General features: G+C 42.4%; 1 protein-coding gene across 6 annotated transcripts in view; it reads right to left on the reverse strand.

Moving 5' to 3' along the window:
* The window catches only part of USP7 (ubiquitin specific peptidase 7), an 80,549-nt gene that overhangs the window by 23,336 nt on the left and 30,263 nt on the right, over positions 1–26,950 (reverse strand). For 3 of the 6 annotated variants that reach the window (XM_081887376.1, XM_081887375.1, XM_081887380.1), the window contains 6 exons: positions 15,259–15,363; positions 9,445–9,643; positions 7,896–8,034; positions 7,270–7,358; positions 6,724–6,832; positions 783–913 (listed from right to left, as the gene is read on the reverse strand). In XM_081887376.1, coding sequence (XP_081743502.1) covers positions 783–913; positions 6,724–6,832; positions 7,270–7,358; positions 7,896–8,034; positions 9,445–9,643; positions 15,259–15,363 — 772 coding nt within the window. Of the gene's footprint in view, positions 1–782; positions 914–6,723; positions 6,833–7,269; positions 7,359–7,895; positions 8,035–9,444; positions 9,644–15,258; positions 15,364–22,377; positions 22,530–23,481; positions 23,635–26,950 lie in introns of those variants that run through there. The other 3 variants (XM_081887377.1, XM_081887379.1, XM_081887378.1) reach the window with 2 other exon arrangements.

Consider the following 26,950-nt stretch of genomic DNA (forward strand, 5'->3'; position numbering starts at 1 on the left):
TTCTGCACCACCACCCATTTTAGCAAGGGGTTTCAATGCAAACTGTTTTGCGCTAATGGGGCAATCCCCTTTCAAGGCACACTCCCACTGACTGGTACTGGGAGCGCACCTTCAAAGGAGGTTGCTGTAACTGTCTAGGAATCTACTTCAAACTTCAAAAGGTGTTTATCGCCTGACATCATTATGACATCAGCAGACTGACAGGTGGGTGGGTGTTCCCACCCAGTTGTCATAAACTTGACCTTGGGTGTGGAGGAGGCTAATGGATCTGGCATGCCAGCCAGATCCAGTTCCCACTCCTGCCTGGTCCACCCCAACAGGGAGCATCTCTCCAGGGTGTCAGTCAGAGAGTCTTCTCAATTACAGTGGTTTTCCTAAACTCTAAGTTGGCTAAAGATCTTCTGTTACTGGGCAGCATATAAAGAATATGAACCACCTCTTGAGATACTTTTAACTGCAGATGCCAAGGGCAGAACTTGAGGGCTTCAGTGTTCTACCACTGAGCTATGATCCCTCCCCATAGATTCCTGACAAAATGGTGGGCAAAATGCACATGGAAGGGTTTGCTATACTAAAAGGATCTGTCGGGGCATGCAAACAATGGCAGGATCCCCTTCAGCAAGAGCCTGTCAGGAACGGACGGCTTCACCACAATTAACATACTCAGTCTTGGTTCATTTAACAGATGGTGAAAGCCACTTCTGAGAAGAAGTAGGCTGAGAATCTTTGGTTAAGAAACTGGCCAGCCATGAAGAGCCATCTGATATCTTGGCAGCACTTACCCAAAGGATTTTGTCAGCTTCTTAGTTCCTACTGGTTTGTCGCTATGCTGAAGCTCATAGAACACCCTCTGCAATGCTAAAGGAACACTTTTTGATGAGTCATCTCCTTCTGTGGGCATCATGTACACAGCCTAAAAAAGAAACCAATTTAATTAGGACTACAGAAAAGGGTCTCATAGCTCACATGGTCGTACTTATTAATCCATTTCATCGTGATCAAAAATCTGTCAGACAAGCCAACATCAGTAAAACCTATTTGAATAATCTGCCCATGTACTTTGCTGACACTAAAGGAGCGCGGAAGGCCCTGCAATATCCAGCAGTTTCATCATATTGCTTACAGTGGAACAGTTGCTCAAATCAGACTGACAGCTTAATTTTCAAGATGCCCAAACTATTGCTGCATCACAGCAAGCTAACTGCCATCCTACATTCTGTTTGGGCCTTGACATTTGATGCTTATTTAAACGAACCTTCCATTATGACTTTGCACCAGATTATTTATTTGGAGGGAGGGGTGTCCCTAAAAAAGGCTGCCCTTAGTATTCTCTTCTCCCCCCCCCCATCCTTTCCAAACATATCTGAAATTCGTTATGCCCAGAACTCCAGATGTTTCAGAGAGCAATTCTGATACAGAGGCGACCACTATACAGCACAACTCTCCCTCAGGGATGGCATGGACCCCAAGCTAGCCTGAAGAAGAACAATCTGCAGGAAGAATTAATCTTGGCACCAGATTAACCCTCTGAAAATTAGAGGTGAGTTCAGACCTCTCAAACAAGGAACCAGAATGCACAGCCTCATCATGTCTCCACAGGTCAACCCTCACCTGTAAAGTTCTGAGGAGAGGAGAGGAAGTTTAACTGAAGACCATCAGTGATGCTGGAGTGCAAGGCACCAAGCTGGGCAGCTAAGGGTAGGCTGGTCTTGGTCAGCACTCGGCAGGACGGCTTTACTATTTTTGTGCCCATCTCAGTTCAGACCCTTATCAGAGCAATTCACAGTGAGAGTGGGAGCATGTAATGGGAACTGTCCTAGGTCCTGTCCTGCCTGACTCTAATCAATCTGCTACCAGACACACAACACAGTAAAGTTTCCTTTAAATCACGTTCAGCACCTTGCAGAACTGGAATTATGCACAACAGCACCATTTTTATCGCTGTATTGCCTCAATTCAATACACAGATCCAACATCTTGGGCATTTCCCTACACCAGGGAAATATTCCAGCTCTCAATGATGCAGTGGTTCAAGTACCCGAGGATCCAGCTACATATCGGACTGTATAAATCTAGGGAAACATTTGCCATAGATAATACTGAATCGCTCTTAGCTAGGAGAATGCATAATTCAATTTCAAGACTAGGTATTTTCACATTGCAGAAAACAGATACAATCTTCTAGTCACTGAGGGGACATTCTCACCTGGCTCAGTGCAAGGCAGCTTCCTATGTTCCTGAAGGGAAGGACTGTGGCTCAGTAATGGAGTGCCTGCTTTGCACATAGAAGGTTGCAGGTTCAATCCTCGGCATCTCCAGGAAGAACTGGGGAAAACTGCCTCAAATCCTGGAGAGCCACTGCCAGCTAGTGTTGGCCATGCTAAGTTAAATGATCTGAGCTGGTAAGAGGCAGCTTCCTACGTGACTGACAGTATGCCCATTTAAAAGCATGCAAGAAAGGGGTCAGATGGGTTTTACTTATCTGTTAATCGCCAGAAAGAGGGAGGAAACATACACCAATTCAATTCTCAGATTACATTCAACTGGGAAGGACTGAGAACACCAGTGAATTTAGACAAAGGGCCCTAAAGGGATTAAAATGTGACATGGCAAAAGGCTGCATTGTGTGGGTGACTTAATCAAAGAGCAGGGGAATAGTTCCAACTATTCACTGGTGACACAGGAGTGAGGGAGAAAACTAAAAACACAGAACGCACAAGAGAGGGAATTAGGAGAGCAGCTTGTAGAAAAGTCTGAAAAGGAGACTAATGCAATCCAAGGCTGTGCAGAAAATGTTGACATCACAAGGGCCATGTTATGCTGCTAAACTCCCTTGGAAGGATTGCATCCCGAAAGAATTAACTGCAATAAATAAATAGTACACTTAATGGCTGCAGACTCTACTATGTATTTTAGAAATGTGTCTTTGATATGCATTTGGACCCTGCTTATTTTAACCAAAGTTTGCATGAAGGTTTCTGAGATCAAGAAGCAGGGTTGGCCGCTCAAGGTGGCAAAATTAACCTTTCAAAACTATCCTGATTTTAACCACTGACTCGAAAACTGCACAGTCTCTTTGGTTTCTTAGAATTACAAACAACACTGGGTTAAAGGCAGCTAGTGACAAATGAGTAGACCACAAGAAAGGAAAGTAGAACTCTGGGGGATTAATACAAGATTAGGATGAGGAGAGACTAAGAACAGGAATAGCAAGGCATATTACAAGCACGTAAAAGAAAAAAAAATAGAAATACATCCTTGAAGAATGAAGACAAGAAGCCAATAAAAGGGAAACAAATAGGAAACTTAGGGGCCAGGATCACTGGTATATCTAGCTATATGTTGTCTACACTTACTGGCAGTGGCTTTCCAGGATTTCATACTGGGAACATTCCCAGTCCTACCTAGAGATGGTGAGGATTCAACCTCTCTGCAAGCAAAACACTCTACCACTAAGCTGTGGTTCCATCTCAATACCTCAGTACAGAGCCTGCTGATATTTCAGTGGGCAAAGTAACATGCCAGGCTGATATGCCTAGGGAAAAAGGGGAAGGGGCACACCTAGCCAACAAGACCACATCAATGGTAGAAAGTTGAGCAAGTTTTTTTTTTAATGGCTGGTATCAATAGAGACAAAGGAGGCCATAGGAAGAGGAGGGAGATGAAGAGTAGTTCTGACCCACTTGCTACATGGCGAAATTAAACCACTGAAGTAGAGAGAAGCTGGGGAGTTAACAGTTGAAAAACTTTAGGAGCTGGTTTAGGTGATAAAACAAATCTGCTTCTATAACTAGCAGATTATGAATGGAAATCCTAAACAATACCAAGTAGGTGACTGAATTTAGCATGGTACAAAGAAAGGATTTGGGGTTCGGGGACAAAAGCAACTGAAGTCACTGTATAAATGCAAAGTAACAAAATAATTTATTTGGCAGGGTTGTCAGAAAAGGAGGTTCTGAATCTGCAACTTCTCTAGGCAATTTGGACTGTATGTCATTCACAATTTTATATCGGTTCAGGGGGGCAAAACACAGAATGCATATGGAACTGAGTTTGCAAAGTCTCACTTTTCTCTCTGGGTGGTAGAGTAAAATTGCCAGGTGAGCTTCAGTATCCTCACACAGCTCTTTGTTAAAAACTTGCTTTTAAAAGAGTTGAGATCCTCAGTAAACTGGGCCAACATCACACCCTGCAGAAACTAAATCCCTAGCAGAGTTATTATATGGGGCTCAGATTTGGACAGGCACTCACCTTGTATCTATGGAAGCTGTCCAATCAAAGTTCTTAAAGCAAATTTTCTCTGTGCCACCCTGTGTCCCAAACACATCATTGCGCCTAGAGGCTAATCTTCCCTCAGTAAAATTGCGGATCTGGCGTAGGACACTTAACTATTGGCCTCGCGTAAGCTCAAATCCCCCCAGTCTACTATCCTTAGGGCTTCAAGATTGTCACAAGAGTGCCTGGACTAGAATTGTCTATCAAAAACTTCACTCTTGTGCTATATCACCACAACAGCTACTCACTTTGGGTGAGTAAAGCAAACAGTCTAATTTGTCAGCGCCTAAATAATACTGAGTATCAGAACAACTTGGCCACAATAAGGAAATTTTGCCCATGGTATGAATATTTTCCACCTTCCCATTTTGACTCTCTGGCACCCTATCTGCATAACCTAGCAATTCTAAAATATAGACGCGCTTTTACTCTTGCAAGATTGAATGTATTGTCCTCGACTGTACTTGAGGGACGATTCCAACAGATTCCACATGAAAAACACTTATGTGCCTGTGAAGATGGCAGTACTGATATCGGTGGTGCATGCCCTTCTGGATTGCACTCTTTATAAAGACTAGAGGAATGAGAATATCACCCCTCTTTTATTGTCCATTCTGAGAAAGGCTACAGTGTCCTTTCTCTTGGCAGATCAAGATGAGCAGATGACAGAAAAGGCTGCAATGTTTTTACCTGGGCCATCAGAATAAGATCCATTATTTGACTATTGGTTCAAAACCCTAAAATGTATTTTATATAATTATTTCTATTATTTGTATATCGTATTGTTGCTTTATGGCTATGGCCGATGGTTGACGCAAATAAAGATTCATTCGTTCATTCATTCATTCATTCACACCCTGCAGAACCCTAAACATGGGTACACAAAGTAGAGCCTGATACAAATTGAGAGTGGCAAGGAGAAGCAAAAGTGAGAAAGCAAGAGTTCTTTTCTTTGACCAACCTAAAAGGAAATCATAATCAGGAATGTATTAATATCAGAGAAGCCTCCTTTAGGGAATGCCCATAAAAGAACCAGAAAGACAGGAAGAGACAAAAGATACCACTCTTTGCAGTAACAGGTGGTGGTTGTTTGCATAAAAGCCTAAGAAAAGCACATTCATTGCTCAACTAAAACACTGTGACAAGGAAGTTGAATAGCTGGGTGGTGGGGAAGTTACTTTTTAAAAAAAAAAAGCTTATTGCAAGACTATGAATTGAGCAATCAGGTCAAGCGAAAGGCCAAACACTATGCTCGCTGCACTCCTGAAGGATCATAGCAGACAGTGCTACCTCCAGAATGAACCATTCATCTCCTAGACACCATAGACAGTAGTAATTTGTTAGAATCAGTTGCATGCATAACCCCAGAGTGGGGGGCTGCCCCATAGAACAAAACACTGGACAAGATAGGCCTTATTCTGATCCAGCAGGGCCCTTTTTTGTAGGCGGAAGGAAGAAAAAGAGAGATAATGGGCACAGACAAGGAGCTGTATCCAGTACTAGTTCTACTCAGAGTAGACCCACTTAAATTAATGGGTATAACTAACTTAGCTGTATACAACCTGGTGTATTTCAATGGGGCATTTGATCCACTCCTGCATCAGGCCTCCACTGTACATTTAATGAGAACATGGCTTCATTTAATTCCTATAAGCCACAGTAAGCAGCAGCAAGTTTTCTCCTCTTCTTCAAGGACTGCTGGGGTTCTAGAAGAAAACCCTTCGAGTGTCTCTTCATTGCCAAAAGGATCGATGGTACCTCAGGCAGGTTTTGCACACAAGAAGCAGCTGTTCGCAACAGCAATGGAGATAGCTAGTGACTATTACCTTTTGGTAAAATCTCATGTCTCATGCACACTTAACCATTGGGTAGAATACCGTAATAATGTTCAGATGGGTAGGTATCAGCTAGGGTAGGGCATGCAGAAGAAATACTGAGTCCAAAGGCACAAGTTACAAAGAAACAGAATGCAGGTGACCTACCAGATGGATTTACAATTAGAGAATGCTTAAAATTGAGGCTGCTCCGAACTTCAAAACGGCAACTGGCATTTGCTAGCTCAGAGGTTTCCTCTGCCACAAGGATGAACTCTGTGGCAACTACCGCCAACTAAGAGATCAAGCTACTCTACCTCTTCCTTCCACTGGCCTGCCATCTCTATCATCTTCTCTGCTGCCAAGGCTGCTTCCCAGCACCTGGAATAGCTCTGTGGTGCTGTTTCCTTGGTGTGGTTGTGGTTCAGGCAGCAAGTTGTAGATACAGAGCAGGACAAGCAGCTACTACAGAATAATTTACCAGCTGCATTCATAACATGGATTATTGCCTATAGCATCCTGCACATCTCCAGTGCAATAATGTTAGGCTGCACAGCTATGGAGGGTCGCTCCTAATATCCCCATAGCAATTCAGCAGCACATAAACAAGGAAGTCACAAAAACTTTGGTTTACCTTTCGTAGCTGATTTGTGAAAAATAATGTCTGTAATAAGCTGTTCATATAGCAGGTTGCTCCCTGGTTCTTCAGTCCTACATATCCTGTATGCTTCTTGGAATCCCACCTATAAAAACCATGAATTGGGTTACAAGAACCACACACACACAAATTAATCTATTTCCAGTGTGTGAATACAATGGACAATTACTGTGGAACCAAGCTGTATCCACCAACACAACCTTGCTGGTCATTAAGGCGATATATCCATCGTGGAATATTTAGAATTTTGTTCAATGTATTCAGAAATCTGTTTATAAATTTTATCCTTTTGAGTATGCTCTTCAAAGACCTTCTGAAGAAAGATTGCACGGCGGACTGATTTCTAAACCACAAAATGAGCAGGTGCTGCTTAGCAGTTGACAGTAATGTGAAGTGATTTGTTGAACACTGAACACAAGACACTTACCAAATTCACAATGGATATCAAAGATTGTTAAGAAACTTGGTTACTGACCCACAATCCAACCACTTATTCCAGTCAAAGGATCATAAGCTACTTACGCCACGCCATGCGGTGCATCAGCTTGAACGTACACTTCAAAAGTTACTTTGTCATCTTCTATATAGCCTTTATCTGGATCAGTAACTTCCTACAAAAAGTAAAATTGACAACAAGAACATTAAAAAGCAAATCACATATAAGGCCAAACTAACTTCACTTTGCTGACTGGCAATCTTGAAAGCTCTTTTCTTAAAATCTGAAGTCTATAAATGCACACTAACTTTCAACAGTGAGTCTGAATGATACAGGAATGTCTCCTGCTAATCAGAGAGGAAGATCACTGCTCGTCACAATTTATGTGAGCAGGACCACCAGTTGAGAGCTCAACATGGGACTTATTTCTCATAATGTCAATTACACTGCGTTGTATTCTTTATCCCACCCTTCCTCAAACGATTTCAAGGAGGTATTCACAGTTCTCTCCAACCTATGAACCTGTTTTATTCTCACAACCCAGTGAGGTAGGTTAGGCTAAGAGGAAGAAATAAAGGAAGGAGGAAGGAGACTTGCTCAGAATCATTTGGTGAGCCCCATGGCTGAGTGAGGATTTGAACATGGATTTTCTTTCCAAAACTTATTCATAACCATCACACTGGCTCTTGCGCTGCTGCATGCTGTTACTTACACTCCATGACATAAAGTTGGAAAAGCCCCAGTCATTTTCCTTATGAAAGAACAAGTGGCTGATACGGCGACTGAATGATTTCTCATCATCTTTGTAATTTATTATCTTGAGCACTGCTTGTGCATGACAAGACCATGACCTGCAACAATTAAAGAGATAACAGTTGACATGCTGAGCTACAGAAAAAAGATGCTAATAAACTGTGCCTTACTGAACAAGCCTACCTTACTTCTAGCCACCTCTGGATAAAAAAAAACTTTGCTTCAATGCTCTCAGAGCCATTACAAACTATTAACATCACGGAAGCGTTTGAGTAGAGGCTCAGTTTCTCACAGAGCTGTTTTTATGTGTTCACTCACCATGGAATTTTTCCAGCTTGGTGCATTTTCTTCTATAGCTATCTAAGACTGCTACAACTCCTCTAAAGCAGGTAGGAATACTTTTAAAAGACTTCTGCTACTACAGGTTAAGAAACAGCAAATGGAGATGCTTCTGTTCTCTGAATGTTTATTTGCTTGCATTCTCAACCTGAAGGTTAGGAGACTCCTTCAAAAGGTTACACATGAAGTCCACTGTGCCTCCCACTCAGCCAAGATTGTGGCTGCTAGTTCTTAGTGATGTGCTCCAATCCCATGTATACAAAATTCTGCTGTAGCCACCTTACTTTTATTTCCTGTTTTGTTAAGGCTGTAAGCTTTGATTTTTAACAACGTAAACTGAGTCAGCCAACATCAGCTTTAGATGTTAAAACCAACTTTTAAAAAACATACAATTCTCAACCTGTGTTCACTTTTTCAAATGGACCCCTGCCTAGCAGCTTTGGTAATATTCAAGTTTATTAATTAAAATTAGCTGATTTACCCATTTTTTTTAATCAACTGACAGGCTCTAGTCTTTTCCTACGGGAGGCCTTTCTCTATTTAGCGCTTTTTTGTTTACCAAAAAACAAAACAAAATAGCAGCAACTGAGCATTCCAACATACTCAGATCATTTTGTTCTCATGCATGAGGGAATTCAAACAGGCAGCACCTCACCAGAATGAAGCAGCAGTAAGTATGCAACAGTGCAGCCAATTTATGCTTCAATAAATCAGCTCTGTATATAGATTCACTGAGCACTTGCTGCCTTCTTCTTGTTGGGAAAGGTCAAATAGTCTGCATCCTCATCTGGTTCATGTATTTGGTAATTAACCTATTAACTATTCAAAACTATTAAATACCAGCCTGAATAGCTTATTAATTTGGTCAATATATATCTGAGAACGAACATACATTACATTCATCCCAAATTAAGTTATGTCAAACTCAACATACTATACCCAATATACAGCAGACAACAAGGAAGACTACATCAGACTGATCAGACCCCTCTAATGGGACTTTCTACCTCTTTCCTCCACATCTAAGCACATGCCCCTATACACCCTTCCTGAATGCCGAAGCCCCATTCCTCATGCTGTCCTACCAATCGACGCAGAAGTTATAGTCAGAAAATGCAATAGGTTAAGATGGTGCTATACAGAAATGCATAGTGTATAAAATATCTTACGTGGAATCAGACTCAGCATTGCACTGAAGAAAGAATCCTACACTTTTTTGGTGCGGCCTGTCTGGGTAGAGTCGTGGCATCACCATAATCTTCCATGGCAGGTTCCGTACAAAGCAGGGAGGACTTAGGACTGATTCATTCAGCCTGTTGAAACGTTCAACAGTGAACTGGAAAGTTGCTTCCGACCGCCAGCTTGTGTCTGCAAAATACCAAAGATCAATTAAATGCAAATTAATCAGCTTGATCTTTTAGTCCCCATGCAAGGCCAAAGGTACTCGGCCTCCACTCACCATGTGGCATTTCATCTGAGCAGCAAAACACCCCATATGCATTGAACAAGTCAGATGTAGAAACAGTAAGAACACTGCAGAGCAAGGATAAAGTCTTCAATAGACTGTATATTTTATTTCTGATTTTTAGTTATAATGGGAATTTATTGTGCAGAGATTTGGAGAGCACTGTACCAGTACGCAGTTGACACCTAACTTTCTTTGTCCCCTTTCCAACATCCTATTCTAAGAATCAGTAGAAAAAGTACACTGTACCACCAGCTTCCTTTGAAAGCTGAAAATTTTAGTTGCAGCAATTTGTACCAACTTTTCACCAGGGCCAGATACTTGAATCATGCACCTCTGTTATCATGCCACTCTCAGTGGCTTGCAGGCTGGATCCAAGTTCAAATGCTAGTAGTTCATCTACTCCCTGTGTGAGTTGTCTGCCCACTAAGATTCTCATTAATTCCCCACCACCATCAGTTGCTATAGATACAAAAGAGGGACTTCTTTGTAGTGCGGGACCCAGACTCTGGAACTTCCTGCCATGGGAAATGTGCCTCCCCCTGCTATGGAATGCTTTATATTAACAAGTCTACATATCTAGTTTATGGTTGGACTGTGCATATAACGCCCCCTGCAAAAAACACACCAAAAAACGCCCCACACACTTCACTAATTCTGTGCTTATAACGATTGAGCTGTAAGCCAAATGTGGCTTGAAATAGCCCAATGAATATATACAACCCATGCAAAGAAGTATACAACCTCAGCAAAACAACAAAAAAACCATCATCAGTGCAATTATACAACAAAGCATAAGGGGGCATAAAATACAGGATGCATAAGGTTTTAAACTGTGACATAATCAGATATGGGGAAACCTCTGGTACAAAATATTTTTTAAAAAAACAGCATAAAGAGGAACCCGCATAACTACTGTTACTAGATAATCAGTACCTAATAGTAGCTGACAGCACCTGCAAGGAGAATACAGTAACCCGAGGTACCACTGTATTGTGTATGGTCAGTGATGAAAAACTGTGCAACATTTATTCTTCTCACACAAAGAAGCTGCTAAAAAGTCAGGGGGAGGGATCTTCATTTTCAGATTCAAAACATCAAAATGTAAAGTCACAGATCCCCTGATAATAAAATAAACACAGCTCTATCTTTTTAATGTAAACATTGATCCATTCTTGACAGAGTTCAGTTTGGAGGTGAACTGAATGGCATTTCACATTAAAAGAAGAAGCTTCGTTTCAAGTTATTTGAAAAAAATGCAATAAGCAGCCACAAAATGAAATCAATGTGCATTTTTGCATTTTCAACAGCCAACTCAGCATTCCATTATGGTCTTTTGCCACAGAAAAACAAAGCAGTCAAATAGAAGTATTTCAAATGACAAGCTTTTGTTACATAGCTTTTCAATCTCGCTCTTCCTCCCTGCCTCTGGGGTCTCCCTCTTTCTCTTTCTCTCTCTCTCTCTCTCTCTCTCTCTCTCTCTCTCTCTCTCTCTCTCTCTCTCACACACACACACACACACACATTCCCAAATGAATTTCAATTAGTAAGGGCACAGTTACTCCCCCAGGCCAGATTTTTGCTTGTGAAACCAAAGCTGTTATGCGACCATGAACGTCTTCTGAAAGCCTCCCTCTCAAAATGCCAAAGTATTCCAATTTTTAAAATTTATTTCAGAATCTATAAAAAGCTCTACATTCAAAAAATACCTGAGCAGTGCACAAAAACAGTTTATAACATGTAATACAAATGATAAACCAATGTGTTTTTTTTAAAAAAAACTTGGAAGTCAACATGAATCAAAAGTGGAAGTTTTAAAATGGACTGATCTTGGAAGGCTTGGGAAAAAATAAATGTTTTCATCTAATGTCAAAAACATAATGTTCGTTGGGGCTTCCTTCACTGCTAAGGAAAAGAACTTCAGAGAACAGGTGCCACAACACTGAAAGCATGCATTTGAGTCATAAGGCTTGACACGGAGGTGTGTGGCACCACCAATCAACCTTCATTCATAGATCAAGGTGACCAGGGTGAAATGGGAGAGGTGGCTTTTGATAAAACCCTGGTCCAGAACCATATAAGAACTTAAGAAGAGCCTGCTAGATCAGACCAATGGCCCAGAATCTAATCCAGCATTCTGTTCTCACAGTGGCCAACACTAGAGTAGTTGTAGCTGGTATACCAGCCAACACTAGCAAAGTGCCCTCACAGTGGTGGATCAAGGAGTACTCTCCAGCCTCACATAAGTTATTTCAGAGGAAGTAATGGCCCATTCACATCTGGCATTTGTGATGGCTGTCCTCAGTATGGTGGCTTAACCTCTGATTAAGCAGCAATAGCCATTTTAAAAGTTATCAAATTATAACAACCAGAAGGAGATTTTAAAGGCCAAACAGTTGAAGTCCATACATCCCAGTTCCACTAGCTCTAGAGTCTAGACCAACCTATTTATGTGCTTCACAAGGAATGAACTGAAATGAACTGGCTGAAAGCTCCCATGCAGCTAATCATTCCAAGTGACCCAAGTAAATTAAGCCAAGTCACAAGTGATGGGGAAGGGCACATACCTCACCCAGGATTGTTAGTGATCATTTTAACTCTATATGATTCGCTTTCATTCTCTATGCATAGCAGTGAGAGTGACCTCAAGGAAGGGCACAGCCCATCCACTTAATATGTTATTGACCCCATAATAATAATCTCCTATTCTGTTGACTGTAATTTGTTTTAAACTGATTTTAAAATTGCATTTTAAAATTGCTGTAACCCACCCTTGGATCTTGTGGTGAAGGGAAGATAAGAAATCAAGTTATACTGAATAATAATGATTATGATTATGATGCTATCTGGTCCATGTTAGGAAACTGTACACCACAAGCAATGAGCCCGGGCTTTAGAGGCAAACTTCCTGAAGTTGCATTTATCATAATAAAAAACCCACACCAAATTTCTCCATAGAGCCTTCAAGACAACTTGAAGGAAGGACAGTAAAGCAAGAATTTAAATTGGTTATAAGGTTTTTTTAAAGCAGATTTTGGTACTTAATTTCATGTGAATTCATTTAAATATGCATACATTGTTCTATCTGGAATAAAAAAAAGAACAACTAAGCATCATCTTCGCAAGTTTTTTGTGGGGAGAGGGGACAGGCTGTATGCTGGAGTTCCTTCCAATTCCTAGATCCAAGAGGAATTCAACTGCTGGAATAGCCAGACAATTTTCTTGCTAATAGCCCCCTGAGTAGGGGTTGTTAAGGCAAAAGGAAGTGGCTCTGTGCCAGAGGGCAAATAGGTGGGGCCCCTTCCTCAACTGTCTGGTAGAAAGAGAAAAGCCGGGGGGGGGGGCAATAACTTCTTGGGGTGTTAATGTTGTGAGTCCCTCCATCATAGGTTCATGTATATACCGTGTGTAATTAAATTATATATCCTAAAGCTACCACAGTCTCTGCTGTCCCTCATTACAAATAAAACAAACCATAGGTCTCCTGGAACCTTGCACCTCTTGGGGATTGGGGTGGCATGCAACAACATAATCAAGACCACTTTCTCAGCCAGGCAGCCTAGAAGGGTCCCATTAAAAGCCTTGCAGAGGTCTGATGCTTTGAAGAAGCAACATCTCACATAAAACTAGAGCCTAAAGGTAAAGGTAAAGGTACCCCTGCCCGTACGGGCCAGTCTTGACAGACTCTGGGGTTGTGCGCCCATCTCACTTAAGAGGCCAGGGGCCAGCGCTGTCCGGAGACACTTCCGGGTCACGTGGCCAGCGTGACATCGCTGCTCTGGCGAGCCAGAGCCGCACACGGAAACGCCGTTTACCTTCCCGCTGGTAAGCGGTCCCTATTTATCTACTTGCACCCGGAGGTGCTTTCGAACTGCTAGGTTGGCAGGCGCTGGGACCGAGCAGCGGGAGCGCACCCCACCGCAGGGATTCGAACCGCCGACCTTTCAATCGGCAAGTCCTAGGCGCTGAGGCTTTAACCCACAGCGCCACCTGCGTCCCAAAAACTAGAGCCTAGAGACATTCAATTAAGCTGAATGGTGGGATGGCCAGGAATGACCAAAATTACACTGCACGTAGTTCAAAGTGGACTAAAAATGTGTCTGAATCCCCACAAGATGGAAACCCTATGGATGGGTGATTCCCAGATCTGGGAACTGGGTTTTGAACCACCTCTGGATGGAGTTGCACTCCATCTGAAGGAGCTGGTGGACAGTTTGGGGATACTCCTAGATCCACTGCTGTCACAAGAAGCCTCAGTGACCTTTACTAACCTCAGCTGGTGTGCCAGACAAGGATAGCCATGCCATGGTTGCCCATACATTGGTAACTTCACTGGACTTGAAGAAAATGATCAGAGAGCTCCTATGCCTTGTCCTCTGGCAGCCCACTAAGTTTCTACACTAACCTGCTCACTCACCTGCATATAATTTTGTGTGCTCACCTGCATACAATTCTTTGTCACCTATGACTACCAGACAAAGGCTTTAATACAAGACTGATGTAGCCACCTATTAACCACTTCAGAGTCTTGCTAAATGAAATATTAAATTTAATACAAAATATATATAATAAATGCAGACTACAAAGAGCATACATGGCAGGCCCAGCCCACAAGGAATGCTTCCGAAAACAGGAAGCTTTGTTATTATACGTTTAGTTGAATGGTGCAAAAGACAGTCTGACCACTGTACTGACTTATTCCTATGGTACTGGGTTACAGTTAAAACATAGGTGCAGTTGCAAAGTAATCTAGGAAGGCATCTGGAGATTCCCGTAGATGCTTAAAGTATTGACAGAGCTATGGGCATTGTATTACTCACATGATTAAGGCCCACAAAACAGACAATAAGCCATGGCTAGTTAACCCCGCCCCGCCCCGCCCCGCCCAGTGAGCCATACTTTACTGGAAGGCAAAGCCCTTTTGCCTATCTTAGGCAAAAAGAGCAATACTTTTAACAACTTGTGAATGAACAGGCCATAAAGTGAGTTGGATCACAGCAAATGTCCATTTAGTCCAGCACCCCAGTTCCCACACTGGCCAATCTGAGTCTTCAGGAAGGCCACACACAGAAACACACCCCTGCCGCTGCTCCCCAGAAACTGGTATTCAAAAGCATGCTTCCTCTAAACACAGGGGTCCCATGTAGCCATCATCAGGCAAAACCACAGAGACAGCCTTTTTCTCCTCCATGAATCTGCCATAATTTAAGTGGGCTTACCCACTAGCCATCAGCAGCACATCCTGTGGCAATGAGTTCCATAAAAAATAATGAACAGTGTGCAGAAAATCTTTCATTTGTCCTGTTTCATTAGATGACCTGAGTTATTGTCTTACAAGAGAGGAAGGAAAAACTCCATATCCATTATTTCTACACAATACGTTGATTTCTACCATGTCTCCCAAATACATACATGAGGATGCAAAAGCCTTTCAGGTCCATCAAATGGATATACTACTCACTGCAAAAAACAAGAAAACTCCCCACCCGCATCAAAGCAAGTAGAAGGGATGACTCACCATCTTCCATGTCTTCTTCTGTGTTGTTGTGACCATCAGCCATTGCTACATTCCCATTGATGACTGGGTTTTGAGTAATTCTTGGTGGATCATCAGCATCTCCAGCTTATTGGGATACGGAAAACAGAAATAGATCAGTAACCTGGATCTTGACAGTAGTACTGACAAATTACAGTGGTACCTTGGGTTACATACGCTTCAGGTTACAGACTCCGCTAACCCAGAAACATTACCTCGGGTTAAGAACTTTGCTTCAGGATGAGAACAGAAATTGTGCTCCGGCAGCACGGCAGCAGCTGGAGACCCCATTAGCTAAAGTGGTCTTCAGGTTAAGAACAGCTTCAGGTTAAGAACGGACCTCCAGAACGAATTAAGTACTTAACCTGAGGTACCACTGTATGCAGATCTAAAACATAGCAAAATTATGCAATATAGTAAAAAGCTAATATTTCTTCTAAAATAAATTAAGATCTTACTTTGGGTTCTTCACATTTGGTTGTATCAAATGTGAACCATACAGTGGTGCCTCGCAAGACGAAATTAATTCGTTCCGCAAGTCTCTTCGTCTTGCGGTTTTTTCGTCTTGCGATGCACGGTTTCCCATAGGAATGCATTGAAAATCAATTAATGCGTTCCTAGGGAAACCGCCTTCAGACCAGGTCCGGGGACAGTCTGTCCCCGGACCTCTTCTGAAGGCTGGGGGGCGTGGGCTTCGCAGCAGCGCTACGAAGCCCGGCGGCTGGGGCAGGTGTTCCCGCCCCCCCCTGCTTCGGAGCAGCGTTCCGAAGCGGGGTGGCTGGGGCAGGTGTTCCCGCCCCCCCGCCCGGCTTCGCAGCAGCACTACGAAGCCCGGCGGCTGGGGCAGGTGTTCCCGCCCCCCCACCCCGCTTCGGAGCAGCGTTCCGAAGCGGGGTGGCTGGGGCAGGTGTTCCCGCCCCCCCGCCCGGCTTCGCAGCAGCACTACGAAGCCCGGCGGCTGGGGCAGGTGTTCCCGCCCCCCCACCCCGCTTCGGAGCAGCGTTCCGAAGCGGGGTGGCTGGGGCAGGTGTTCCCGCCCCCCCGCCCGGCTTCGCAGCAGCACTACGAAGCCCGGCGGCTGGGGCAGGTGTTCCCGCCCCCCCACCCCGCTTCGGAGCAGCGTTCCGAAGCGGGGTGGCTGGGGCAGGTGTTCCCGCCCCCCCGCCCGGCTTCGCAGCAGCACTACGAAGCCCAGCGGCTGGGGCAGGTGTCCGGGATCTCTTTTGAAGCAAGCGGCTGCGGAGAGACGCGATCTCCCCGCAGCCGCTTGCTTCAAAAGAGGTCCGGGATCTCTTTTGAAGCAAGCGGCTGCGAAGAGAAGCGATCTCCCCGCAGCCGCTTGCTTCAAAAGAGGTCCGGGATCTCTTTTGAAGCAAGCGGCTGCGAAGAGACGCGATCTCCCCGCAGCCGCTTGCTTCAAAAGAGGTCCGGGATCTCTTTTGAAGCAAGCGGCTGCGGAGAGACGCGATCTCCCCGCAGCCGCTTGCTTCAAAAGAGGTCCGGGATCTCTTTTGAAGCAAGCGGCTGCGGAGAGAAGCGATCTCCCCGCAGCCGCTTGCTTCAAAAGAGGTCCGGGATCTCTTTTGAAGCAAGCGGCTGCGGAGAGAAGCGATCTCCCCGCAGCCGCTTGCTTCAAAAGAGGTCCGGGATCTCTTTTGAAGCAAGCGGCTGCGGAGAGAAGCGATCTCCCCGCAGCCGCTTGCTTCAAAAGAGGTCCGGGATCTCTTTTGAAGCAAGCGGCTGCGGAGAGAAGCGATCTCCCCGCAGCCGCTTGCTTCAAAAGAGGTCCGGGATCTCTTTTGAAGCAAGCGGCTGCGGAGAGAAGCGATCTCCCCGCAGCCGCTTGCTTCAAAAGAGGTCCGGGGGCAGCGGGAAGAGCTGCCCCCAGACCTCTTTTGAAGCAAGGGGCGGTGGGGAGAAGCGATCTCCCCGCCGCCCCTTGCTTCAAAAGAGAAGACCCGCTGTCCCCGGGGCAAGCTTCGTTTTGCGAAGCAAGCCCATAGGGAAATTCGTCTTGCGAGGCAACTCGAAAACGAAAAAACCTTTCGTTTTGCGAGTTTTTCGTCTCGCGAGGCGTTCGTCTTGCGGGGTACCACTGTATTCTGAGTAGCTCCACTGAAACAAATGAACGTAACTAATTTAAATCCCTTAAACTCAATGGGTCTACTTTAAATAAAGCTTATTTAGATGCAACCTTCTGTGCCCACAACACTGTCAGAACTAGCCTTTAGCAGGTTTCTGACTCCATTACTTTGTTTATACTATGCTACTAAATGTTTGTGCAAAACTTTATGCAAAAATGTTTCCATATTTTATCAAGAATCACTGTTAAAGTCAAGTTCCATTTTTATTATTTCCTTCCTTCCTCGCAGCAATGGAATCCAGCAACAAATGCAGAACAAGTCTCAAAAGCTGCATTTCACCAGTTCACATTACACATTTAGCCTTCAAAGCCTATTCAGCACCCAGGACAGAGCTATACAAAGTTAACACTGGTCTATGGTACAATGATGGTGCCTTCAGTGCTAACACAAGAGAAAGCCTGTTCAAGTAAAGATTTTCAAGATTGAAGGAAGGCTGACTTCAGCACTCTCACAAAGTCTTAGAGACAACATACACACAGTGCTAAGGACACATTTAAAAACCTTTAAGGCTGTATTAATTATGGACTGTGACAATTTCCTTTTCATGAACTGTTTGTTGTAACTTGTATGCCTGAATGAGAGAGAGAGAGAGAGAGAGAGAGAGAAGTGTTGTTGTTTTAAAACAAGATGCATTGGTGCTTGCCTCCCCCTTTAAGTATGCTTAAATAGGTGGCTTTTAGGAAAAAGCAGCCAAGGAGGCCTCTGATCTACATCCAGAACACATCAAGAGTGGTTTGTCCTTGGGATGGCTATTTTTAGTGATAAAATGGTACAGGATGAAAGGGTAAAAGTTCTACTGCATTCATGCTACAGTCCCAATCCAGCTGTTTTTTCTGAAGAGAAGGCAGCTTCTGTGAACAGCTTTTAAAAATGCATGCTTAACATGAATGGTAGTCTGGCACTTAAGTCTTCACCAGCTCTAGACCTCACTCATTACACAATCCACCTGCTGCATCTTCCTGCTCTGGAAAGGCTTCCAGGTTAGTCTGCAATGCTAAAAGCTTACTTCCTAAGAGCGTCCACTTCAAGTCAGTTTTTCTCTGGTAGCACAACTCAAAGATCTATACTATTAAGAAATATTTCCTCACAGAATGGGTGTTGCTGGGTTCTGCCTGTGAGAGAACATTTATTGTTGCTGTCACAATTAGACAGATTACTTTCCTCTCTTCTTCCGCCCAGGTTTAATACCCTGCAATGACTTAGCATGCACCTTCATTTTAAGAGGATGTGCTCCCTGTAAAACAGCACCTAGAAACTCAACATTTGGTTAGATAACTAGAGGTATTCACCTGATTTGTGTACCCTGCAAATGGAACCAGTTTAAAATACATAGACTGAGCATGTTTTCTGTGCTTCAATGCATAAAAAGCTTGGCTTCTGGGTCACAACGTGAGCCGTCAGCAGCTTCAGCATCCAAACCTATACAAAATGCCAATAATGTCTACAGCTCCACCTTCCTCACAGCATAGCTGTGAGAAAAAAGGAATTTGAAAATTCTTTGAAAGCAACAATTTAATAAAGATCCACCATAAATCCCTGAAACATCAGGAGAGCACAGAAGCCTAAATAACAAGACTTGGGAAAGAAGTGGGGGATAGTTAAGCTCACATATCCCAGAGGCACTTTCCCATTTAAAACATCTCCTGCCCCTGACCCAAACCAAATATTGTTCTAGCACAGAGCTCTGAATAAGCCATTTTATGATATGCAAGACCAAGACACTTTGCAGAGATGGGAATCAAGTGGAGTGGAAGGCCAAACTGGTATTTACCATCCAAGTGTGATGCAACAAAATTATGGTAGTGAACATGTGTGCACTATCGCATTCAGTGGCAGGCCAGAACAATTGTCCCTTTCAATAGACTGATGCATGCCCATGCTCAAAACTCCAGTGGGAGTTGGGGGTGAGTTGTTCAAGTCCAATGATTCGCTTTAAGAGATTTCAATAATGTAGATCTGTTACATGCATTCTCTGACCACACAGACACTGCCTACATTCTTCATCCAGATTCAAGTTGTTGCAGAGCAAAGCAAAAAAGATGAGTTTTTTTAAAGTTCAAATCTATACTAACGTAATAAAACCAACATTGAAACCAAATGTCTATGGCTGTGGAAGTGCTAAATTCTCCAGGCCAGCCTGCAAATGTGGATTGTCAACTCGGGGCAGATCCACACCATATATTTAAAGGATGTCCAATGCACATTTAAAGCACATGACTTTCACACCCTTCCCAAGGATCATGGAAACTGTAATTTGTTAAGCGTGCTGGGAATTTGTAATGTGGAAAAACACATGTGGATTCTTTGGTAGGCGTCATGTGCTTTAAACGTGAATTGGATGTGTTTTGAGTGTTTGGTCTGGATCTGTCCCAGATCTTCCTTCTTTTGAAGCATTCTACATAACAGATTCAAACTCAGACTGCAAAGGAAAACTATATATAGTCAAAGAAATGTTTACGCTCAGTGCTAAACAAAGCTATGCCTGGCCCAAACAACATTTTTTTGTGTGAACACTTGTATATAAATTTGCTTTGACTTTTCTCTATAACCCCCCACCCACTGTTATCCATGTACCATATTGGCCCCAAAATAAGCTGCATCAGAATACAATCCACACCTTTAAAAATGGAGAGGGGGGGGGGAAATACCCGAATATAAGCCACTCCATTCCTCGCTGCTCCTGGCTACATACTGGGGGGGGGGGGGAGATGCTGTGTTGCCAGCGACCTTTCCCCTTCCTTGTTCGGGCCAATACGGTACATACCACTTTGAGCTCCTTGGAGGAAAGGTGGGATAGCAATGTAACAGGAATACAGTGGTACCTCGGGTTACAGATGCTTCAGGTTACAGACGCTTCAGGTTACAGACTCCAATAACCCAGAAATAGTACCTCAGGTTAAGAACTTTGCTTCAGGATGAGAACAGAAACTGTGTGGTGGTGGCACAGCAGCGGGAGGCTCCATTAGCTAAAGTGGTACCTCAGGTCAAGAACAGTTTCAGGTTAAGAACGGACCTCCGGAACGAATTAAGTTCTTAACCCGAGGTACCACTGTAATTGAAAGAAGGCACTGGAATTCAAGTAAAATCCCAAGCACCTGCTTATATGTGACTCTCAAGATCATTTAGAAATCTGAACTGTATTTCCAGGGCTGGAAATTAGTTATATTGAGATACAAGTCATCCTACTTAACTAAAAGAAAAGCTTGTTATTGAAAAATAAGTTTTATAAACATGATGGTTGCCACAAGAGTTTCTCCTGCAACCAGTCTAATAGAGATTCACATGTAAATAGGGTGAAAATGGACCAATGCATTACCAACAGAGCTTTTGGTGTAGCAGAAAGGGGGAGGGGACAAGTCTTCAAAAGGACCCTCATCCAAAAGCTATAGGCATGCAAGTAGACCCAGATGGTGGACAAGAGCTCCCTAGAGGCCAGTTACTTAAAACCTCTCATCCCAATATATCCATTTCTACCAACCCCTTTCCCACCATAGCAGCCCATCTACAGCAAAATGTGCGTTTGCATCCCCTAGGACACTTAAGGATTTTCTTAGCTTCACAATGGTGTGCCAAAGTCTTGTCACTTACATTTAAATGTCTGTCATGGGAATAAAAATCTATCCTCCAGAGATATACTCAAGTGAAGTACAGCAAATCATTTTAAAATTAACATTTTCACCTAGAGATGTGAGGGCCCGGGGGGGGGGGATTCCCATTTTTGTTAAAGCCTTTTTTGTTTTTCTGAAAAATTGGAATAAATTGAGAATAATTGGATTATTAAATATTTAACACAAGATGTTCAGATATTTGCTCACTCAAAATGATTTCCAAAACTGTGCAACAGGAAGACAATTCCTGTACATTGAGGACAAGTAGGTCTTGAGCTGTACAATAAGTGTATAACTCTCAAAGTTGAAGTTATAATAGCACTGCTTCTGCATTTTGAGTGGATTACAAAGCAAGCAGCATACTGAGGGCTTGATATTGGAAAGGTACTTTCAGATGTTGCAGAATACAGAACATATTCAGGTATTTGGCCAACAGATGCAGTCTGGGATTCTGCCAAGCACATCCCTCCTGTCTCTGACTCCTCTTGCTTCTTACCTACTTCAAATTCCTCCATCTTCTGCAGCATGTGAAAGAAATTGATCTATGTTGGAAATGCACCAAGTCAAGAAATAAACTGGCATATGAAAGGGTAGAAGCTTGTTTCGATCTGGGCAAATTTTCAGTTTTTCAAAGTCCATGATAAATATGATGACAAATATGAGAAAAGAGAAACTGATAGTGATAGCTTAGAAAAAGACTAAATATCATGTAGTGTTCATTGATTTTTGTTTCCCTTCCCCTCTTTCCCCCAGTTCTTTTTTATGGAAATACATGCTTTCTACCTGCTTGACAGGAGGACTGGAGGAGACACAACAATTTGTTTTACTATAACGTTGAAGCTTTCTATTCTTATTGTTTTTCCTTGTCCTCATAAACTGGCAAAACCAAAGGGATGCTAGGTTCCTTACAGTGTAGCAGCTTCTACATCCAGGTGTCACAAAACCTTAATAAATTAAATCTGTAAGTATTGTCTGAATAAGCTGTATTTTAAAAATATCAGACATGATAAGTTTATGGTAAACCAAGTGATACATAATGCACTTAATATTCTTAGAGTAACAGTGTGGCTTTCAACATCTAAAAGAGTGCTAAAAAAGTAGTATTGCATTTTTATTCAGTTTCTCCAAAAGAAATCTGCTGCTCCTCTACTTCAAAAGAAGGGAGGGCATTTTCCCCCTCATGAGAGGGTATATCTGTTGCATAAAAATTGATCAGAATTATCTCTGGCATCAGGAGTTGCACAGTTTGCAAATATCGCATTGGAGGACTAAAGCATCTTAATGTGGTTTTCTATGTACTTTTGCAAACAAAAGTTCTGCAAAGCTTAAGCCAGATATTAAGATCTCACCTGAGTTGAAGACATAGAGTTCGAGTAGGCTCATGATGATTTAAAAGTGACGGCAGGTGGAGATCGTTCCTACCAGTGCAGAAATGTAGTGGTAAAGAGTGGCCTAACATCTATCTATTGTGTCCAACCAGCTTGATGATCAGCTACATCACCTAGAGAGTTGCAAGAGAAGCGATTAACCCACCCAGACAACGTCCGTGGTTCTCAAGATACAAGATAAAGTTCCCTAATCAGGAACAGCTTCTGAAATTATACAAACTCCTTCCCAATAGCTCTCAGCTAAGTTGGGTCAAACCAATGTAGTGTGCCCTCTTCTAAATGTGTATAGCAGGGAGTGCTACTGTAGCTCGTTATGGAAGCTTCAAGGAGGGGCTATTCAGTCTCCCTTTTAATCCAAGGTACTCCCATTCCCTTTTAATCCAAGGCACTTTGCACTGCACTGTCCACTAACATGGTAAGTGCAATGAAATTTTCTGCATGCTTGGCTCATTCTCCTATGCTAGTCAGGGGCCAGTAGCCTGTAGCCCAACTAAGAAAGCCCTGTAAGCAGCCTCTATAACACTGCTGTTCTATTTTAAGTGGCTGCAAATGCTGTTCTACTGCCAGTTGGTATGTTCCTAGCACCCGGAAGTAGCTATCACTACCTTCAGATAACCAGATGACTGCTAATTTGTATGGCTTTTCTACAAAGATGGAATCAACCAAATCAAGGAACATGAGTTGTTTTTTTAATGGGGGGAGGAATCCGTATTACTCAGATGAGTTAAGACTCACTTGTTTTTCGCTCTTAAAAGAAAATGCATGTTTTTACCACTATAAGAGCCTCAGTGGTTATATCCAATACATTTACACAACAGCATATTACTGCTGTTAGGAGAAACAGGGCCTGCATCTTTTCGCCCACCTAGGAAAATAATCACCAAATTTGGGGACTATAATAATTGCAAGAGAGCTTCCATAAAACTCTGAACAATTCAAACAACTAACTAAACATGAGAGAAAATTATGCTAAATGGAGATAGCCAAAGTTTTACTGCACCCAAATCAATCAAGCCAGTGCTGCTCAAGACGATTTTGATGATGGAGGAACGGGGGGAGGCTCACTTTCTCAAAGGTGTTGGCTGCACATTGTCGTTCAGGAGAATTTGATTTGATAAGGCTCAGTAACCATAAAGTTTATAAATCACTTGCTCTGCTAAGCACAACTGGTTTTTCGAATACTGGAGAGTAATGGAGAAAACTGGTAGTTGCTCTACTATTCCTTAAGCAGGTAAGTCAGAATGCTGGACCCAAGAGTTCCGTGACAGTTGCTGTCCCTGGTTCAGCCACTGGCTGGAAGCTAAATTTCAAAAAAGCTCTTATCTCCAGCCACACATACTTTTTTTTGTTTTAAAGTCCCATAGGGCAGGAGACATGGAAATGAAATTTACAAGTAAGAAAACATACCAAATCAAAGAAACAAAACACTAATGGGAAAACTAATCTGAATTACTATCTCATCATCTACCTTCAGAGTAAGCACTGAATATTTCTAACTTTGACAGTGTTTTAAACATAGCATTTACTTTCTAAGGAAAATGCACACTATAAAGTCCAGACTATACCAGATGGAAAACAAAGCAAAGAAGCAGTGCATTTGCTGCACAATCCTATACATGTTTACTTGGAAGTTCAGCTGTATCTGATAGGGATCATTCCAAGGAAAAGATATAGGATTGCAGCCAAAAAGGACATTCTTAAGAGAGAAGGAGTGCAACCTAACAAATCAGCAGCTGTGCAACGGATTTTTACTGCAAGGCTCAGAGAAATAAACAGAGTTTGAATGACAGGAAAACTCGGTAAATTAAAGCAAAGGGCTGAATGAGGTCAAACTAATTAGTACACCAAAAAGTGGTATTTACTTCACACATAAAAAATACCAACAAACCCCACCTCCAAGCAGGAATGAAATTCTGAATGCCCACAAAAGCATGTTTCTATGCTTACTTAATATATAATACTTTCTTATAAAAATAATCTAATTTCTTTAATGTGTGCACAGAGTGGATCCCCCCCACACACATAGTTTTTATAATGTGTGAATGTAAGCAATGAAGGTTCCAATCTGAGTTAATGATCATGTACGTGTCTTACAACTGCTAATACAGTAGCTATAGATAGATGATAGATAGATAGATAGATAGATAGATAGATAGATAGATAGATAGATAGATGATAGATAGATAGATAGATAGATAGATAGATAGATAGATAGATAGATAGATGATAGATAGATAGATAGATGATAGATAGATAGATAGATGATAGATATAGAGATCTAGCAAATGCAGCTGCATTGGTCCATAAGAAAAACGCTCCTAAAAGTTTAGTAATACCTTTATTAAAGGTAAAGGGACCCCTGACCATTAGGTCCAATTGTGATCGACTCTGGGGTTGCGATGCTCATCTCGCTTTATTGGCCGAGGGAGCCGGAGTACAGCTTCCAGGTCATGTGGCCAGCATGACTAAGCAGCTTCTGGTGAAACCAGAGCAGCGCATGGAAACACCGTTTAACTTCCCGCCAGAGCGGTACCTATTTATCTACTTGCATTTTGATGTGCTTTCGAACTGCTAGGTTGGCAGGAGCAGGGACTGGGCAATGGGAGCTCACCCAAAATGCTACAAAGGTGTGGGAAGCTTCTGAGTTCTCCAGAGCTATTAATCAGTCAAGATGTAACACAAGCAGGGTTTTGGGGAGAAAGAGGGGAGAACAGTACAAACTCAGGCTGACCTTTCAGCAATGAGGCCAACTTGTAGACTCAGTTCCAAGACTGAAGAGTTAGGGGTAAATTCCATTTTTACCACCCTAAATAGGGATTTGTTTTGGTGCTGAAAAAATAGGACTCCAACCCAAGCCAAAATTAGTAAATCCATGAAACTGTGGAACAGAGAAACTGATAAAAAGAAACTATTCTGTCTATTAAGCAATGTAACAATGTTGTTAAACTATATATCAGATGTAATTACACTCTGCAGATAAAACATGAGCTAAATATTTACTATTGTTACTTGCTTAAAACAAAACAAATTTCCTCCCCTTTATCCCACATTCTGATGAGCTGCATGAACTATGGGTGCTGAAATTGCCTCATGAGCCTGGATAAAGTAGTAACAGCTACAATGATGCAATGCTTGTGAAAAAAGGAAATGCTGTTTTGCATTGCGTCAAAATGTAAGAGACATCGGGTTCTAGTATTGGTTGCTGGGAAAAGCAAGCAGAACTTGGTGCCAATAAAGGGAAGAATCCATAGCTATCAAATTCCCTGGAAAGGAAGTTTTCACCTCACACTACATTCACTCAAGGTGCTTTGGAATCACCTTATTCGAAAGCAACACTGTTTTCCTGTAAAAACATTTTCTTGTGAGGGAGGCAGTGAGCATGAAGTAACATTGTTTTATGTACTATACAGAATACAGGAAAGGCTTGTGACCTACATCATGGCTTTAATACCTGCATCTATTTTACTGAAACTCATCCAGAGGCAGAGGCAGAGCTGCTCCAACCAGTTCTGGATCCTGCCAATGCAGATTCTTTGGATACAAGTCAGCATGCTAGGGTGGTGGTTCAATAGGGCTGAGACAAAATGAGATGCTTTGCCAATGACCCTTCCAACACAACTGGAAATTATATCCCACAATAATTAATCCAGAATTAAGACACCGCCTCATAATTGCTAACCTGGATAAGAATCCTCACTTGATTCATAAGTGTATATTGGAAGAGGGAAGGAAATCACTTGGTTACTTTTAACAACCTTTTGTGAGCAAAACAACATGGTTACTGGGTAATTTTCTGCATTAAATGATATTGTCCTTGTTGACCATTCTGGGGAAATTAGTCCTACTGTAAAGTGAAATTGGAATTAAAAGTCTGAATTCAATTTTAAGAAAAAAAGAGGGACTGACAAAAAGTTATACAAAATTATAATTGTAATCAGATCAGCCAAAGCATACATTGTATTTTCTGGGGCCTGTCTCCCTATCTCAAAATACATTTCTCTCCACTACACGGAGCACTATGTGGTGCTCTCTTGGCAGTAACAATGGTAGAAAACTGAACTTTCTGAATATAGTACCAGTACCACAGAATTCGGCTGTGAGAAATTGTACATCTATTAAAAAAAGGAGCCAAGGTCTGCCAAAAACCTTGGAACACCAATGCAATCATTTTGCAATCTTAATTATTATGTGTTTATATTGTGTATATATAACTGTTGCAAGCTATTGTTTTTTTAAAAAGGAAATCATGGTAAGTATCTAAATGAACAAACAAACAAACAAACAAACCCACAAACCCATCACACTGAAATAACTATTTTTTATAATCAATTCCATTCTCCCCTAACTTTATTATGGAGAACACGAAATGTGCTTCACACTGGGACCAAACTGCTGCCTCCCTCTCACCTATCAGATGAGATTCCTTGCCACCAATGGCTACCAGGTGAGTGCTTAAGTATATGGCTGCTTTAAGCACACACACCCTACTATACATTAGAGATGCATTTACAGTCTGCCTCAACCCCACCTAGTC

The sequence above is a fragment of the Podarcis melisellensis genome (assembly GCF_964234715.1).
Source record: "Podarcis melisellensis genome assembly, chromosome: 14".
Classification (NCBI taxonomy): domain Eukaryota; kingdom Metazoa; phylum Chordata; class Lepidosauria; order Squamata; family Lacertidae; genus Podarcis; species Podarcis melisellensis.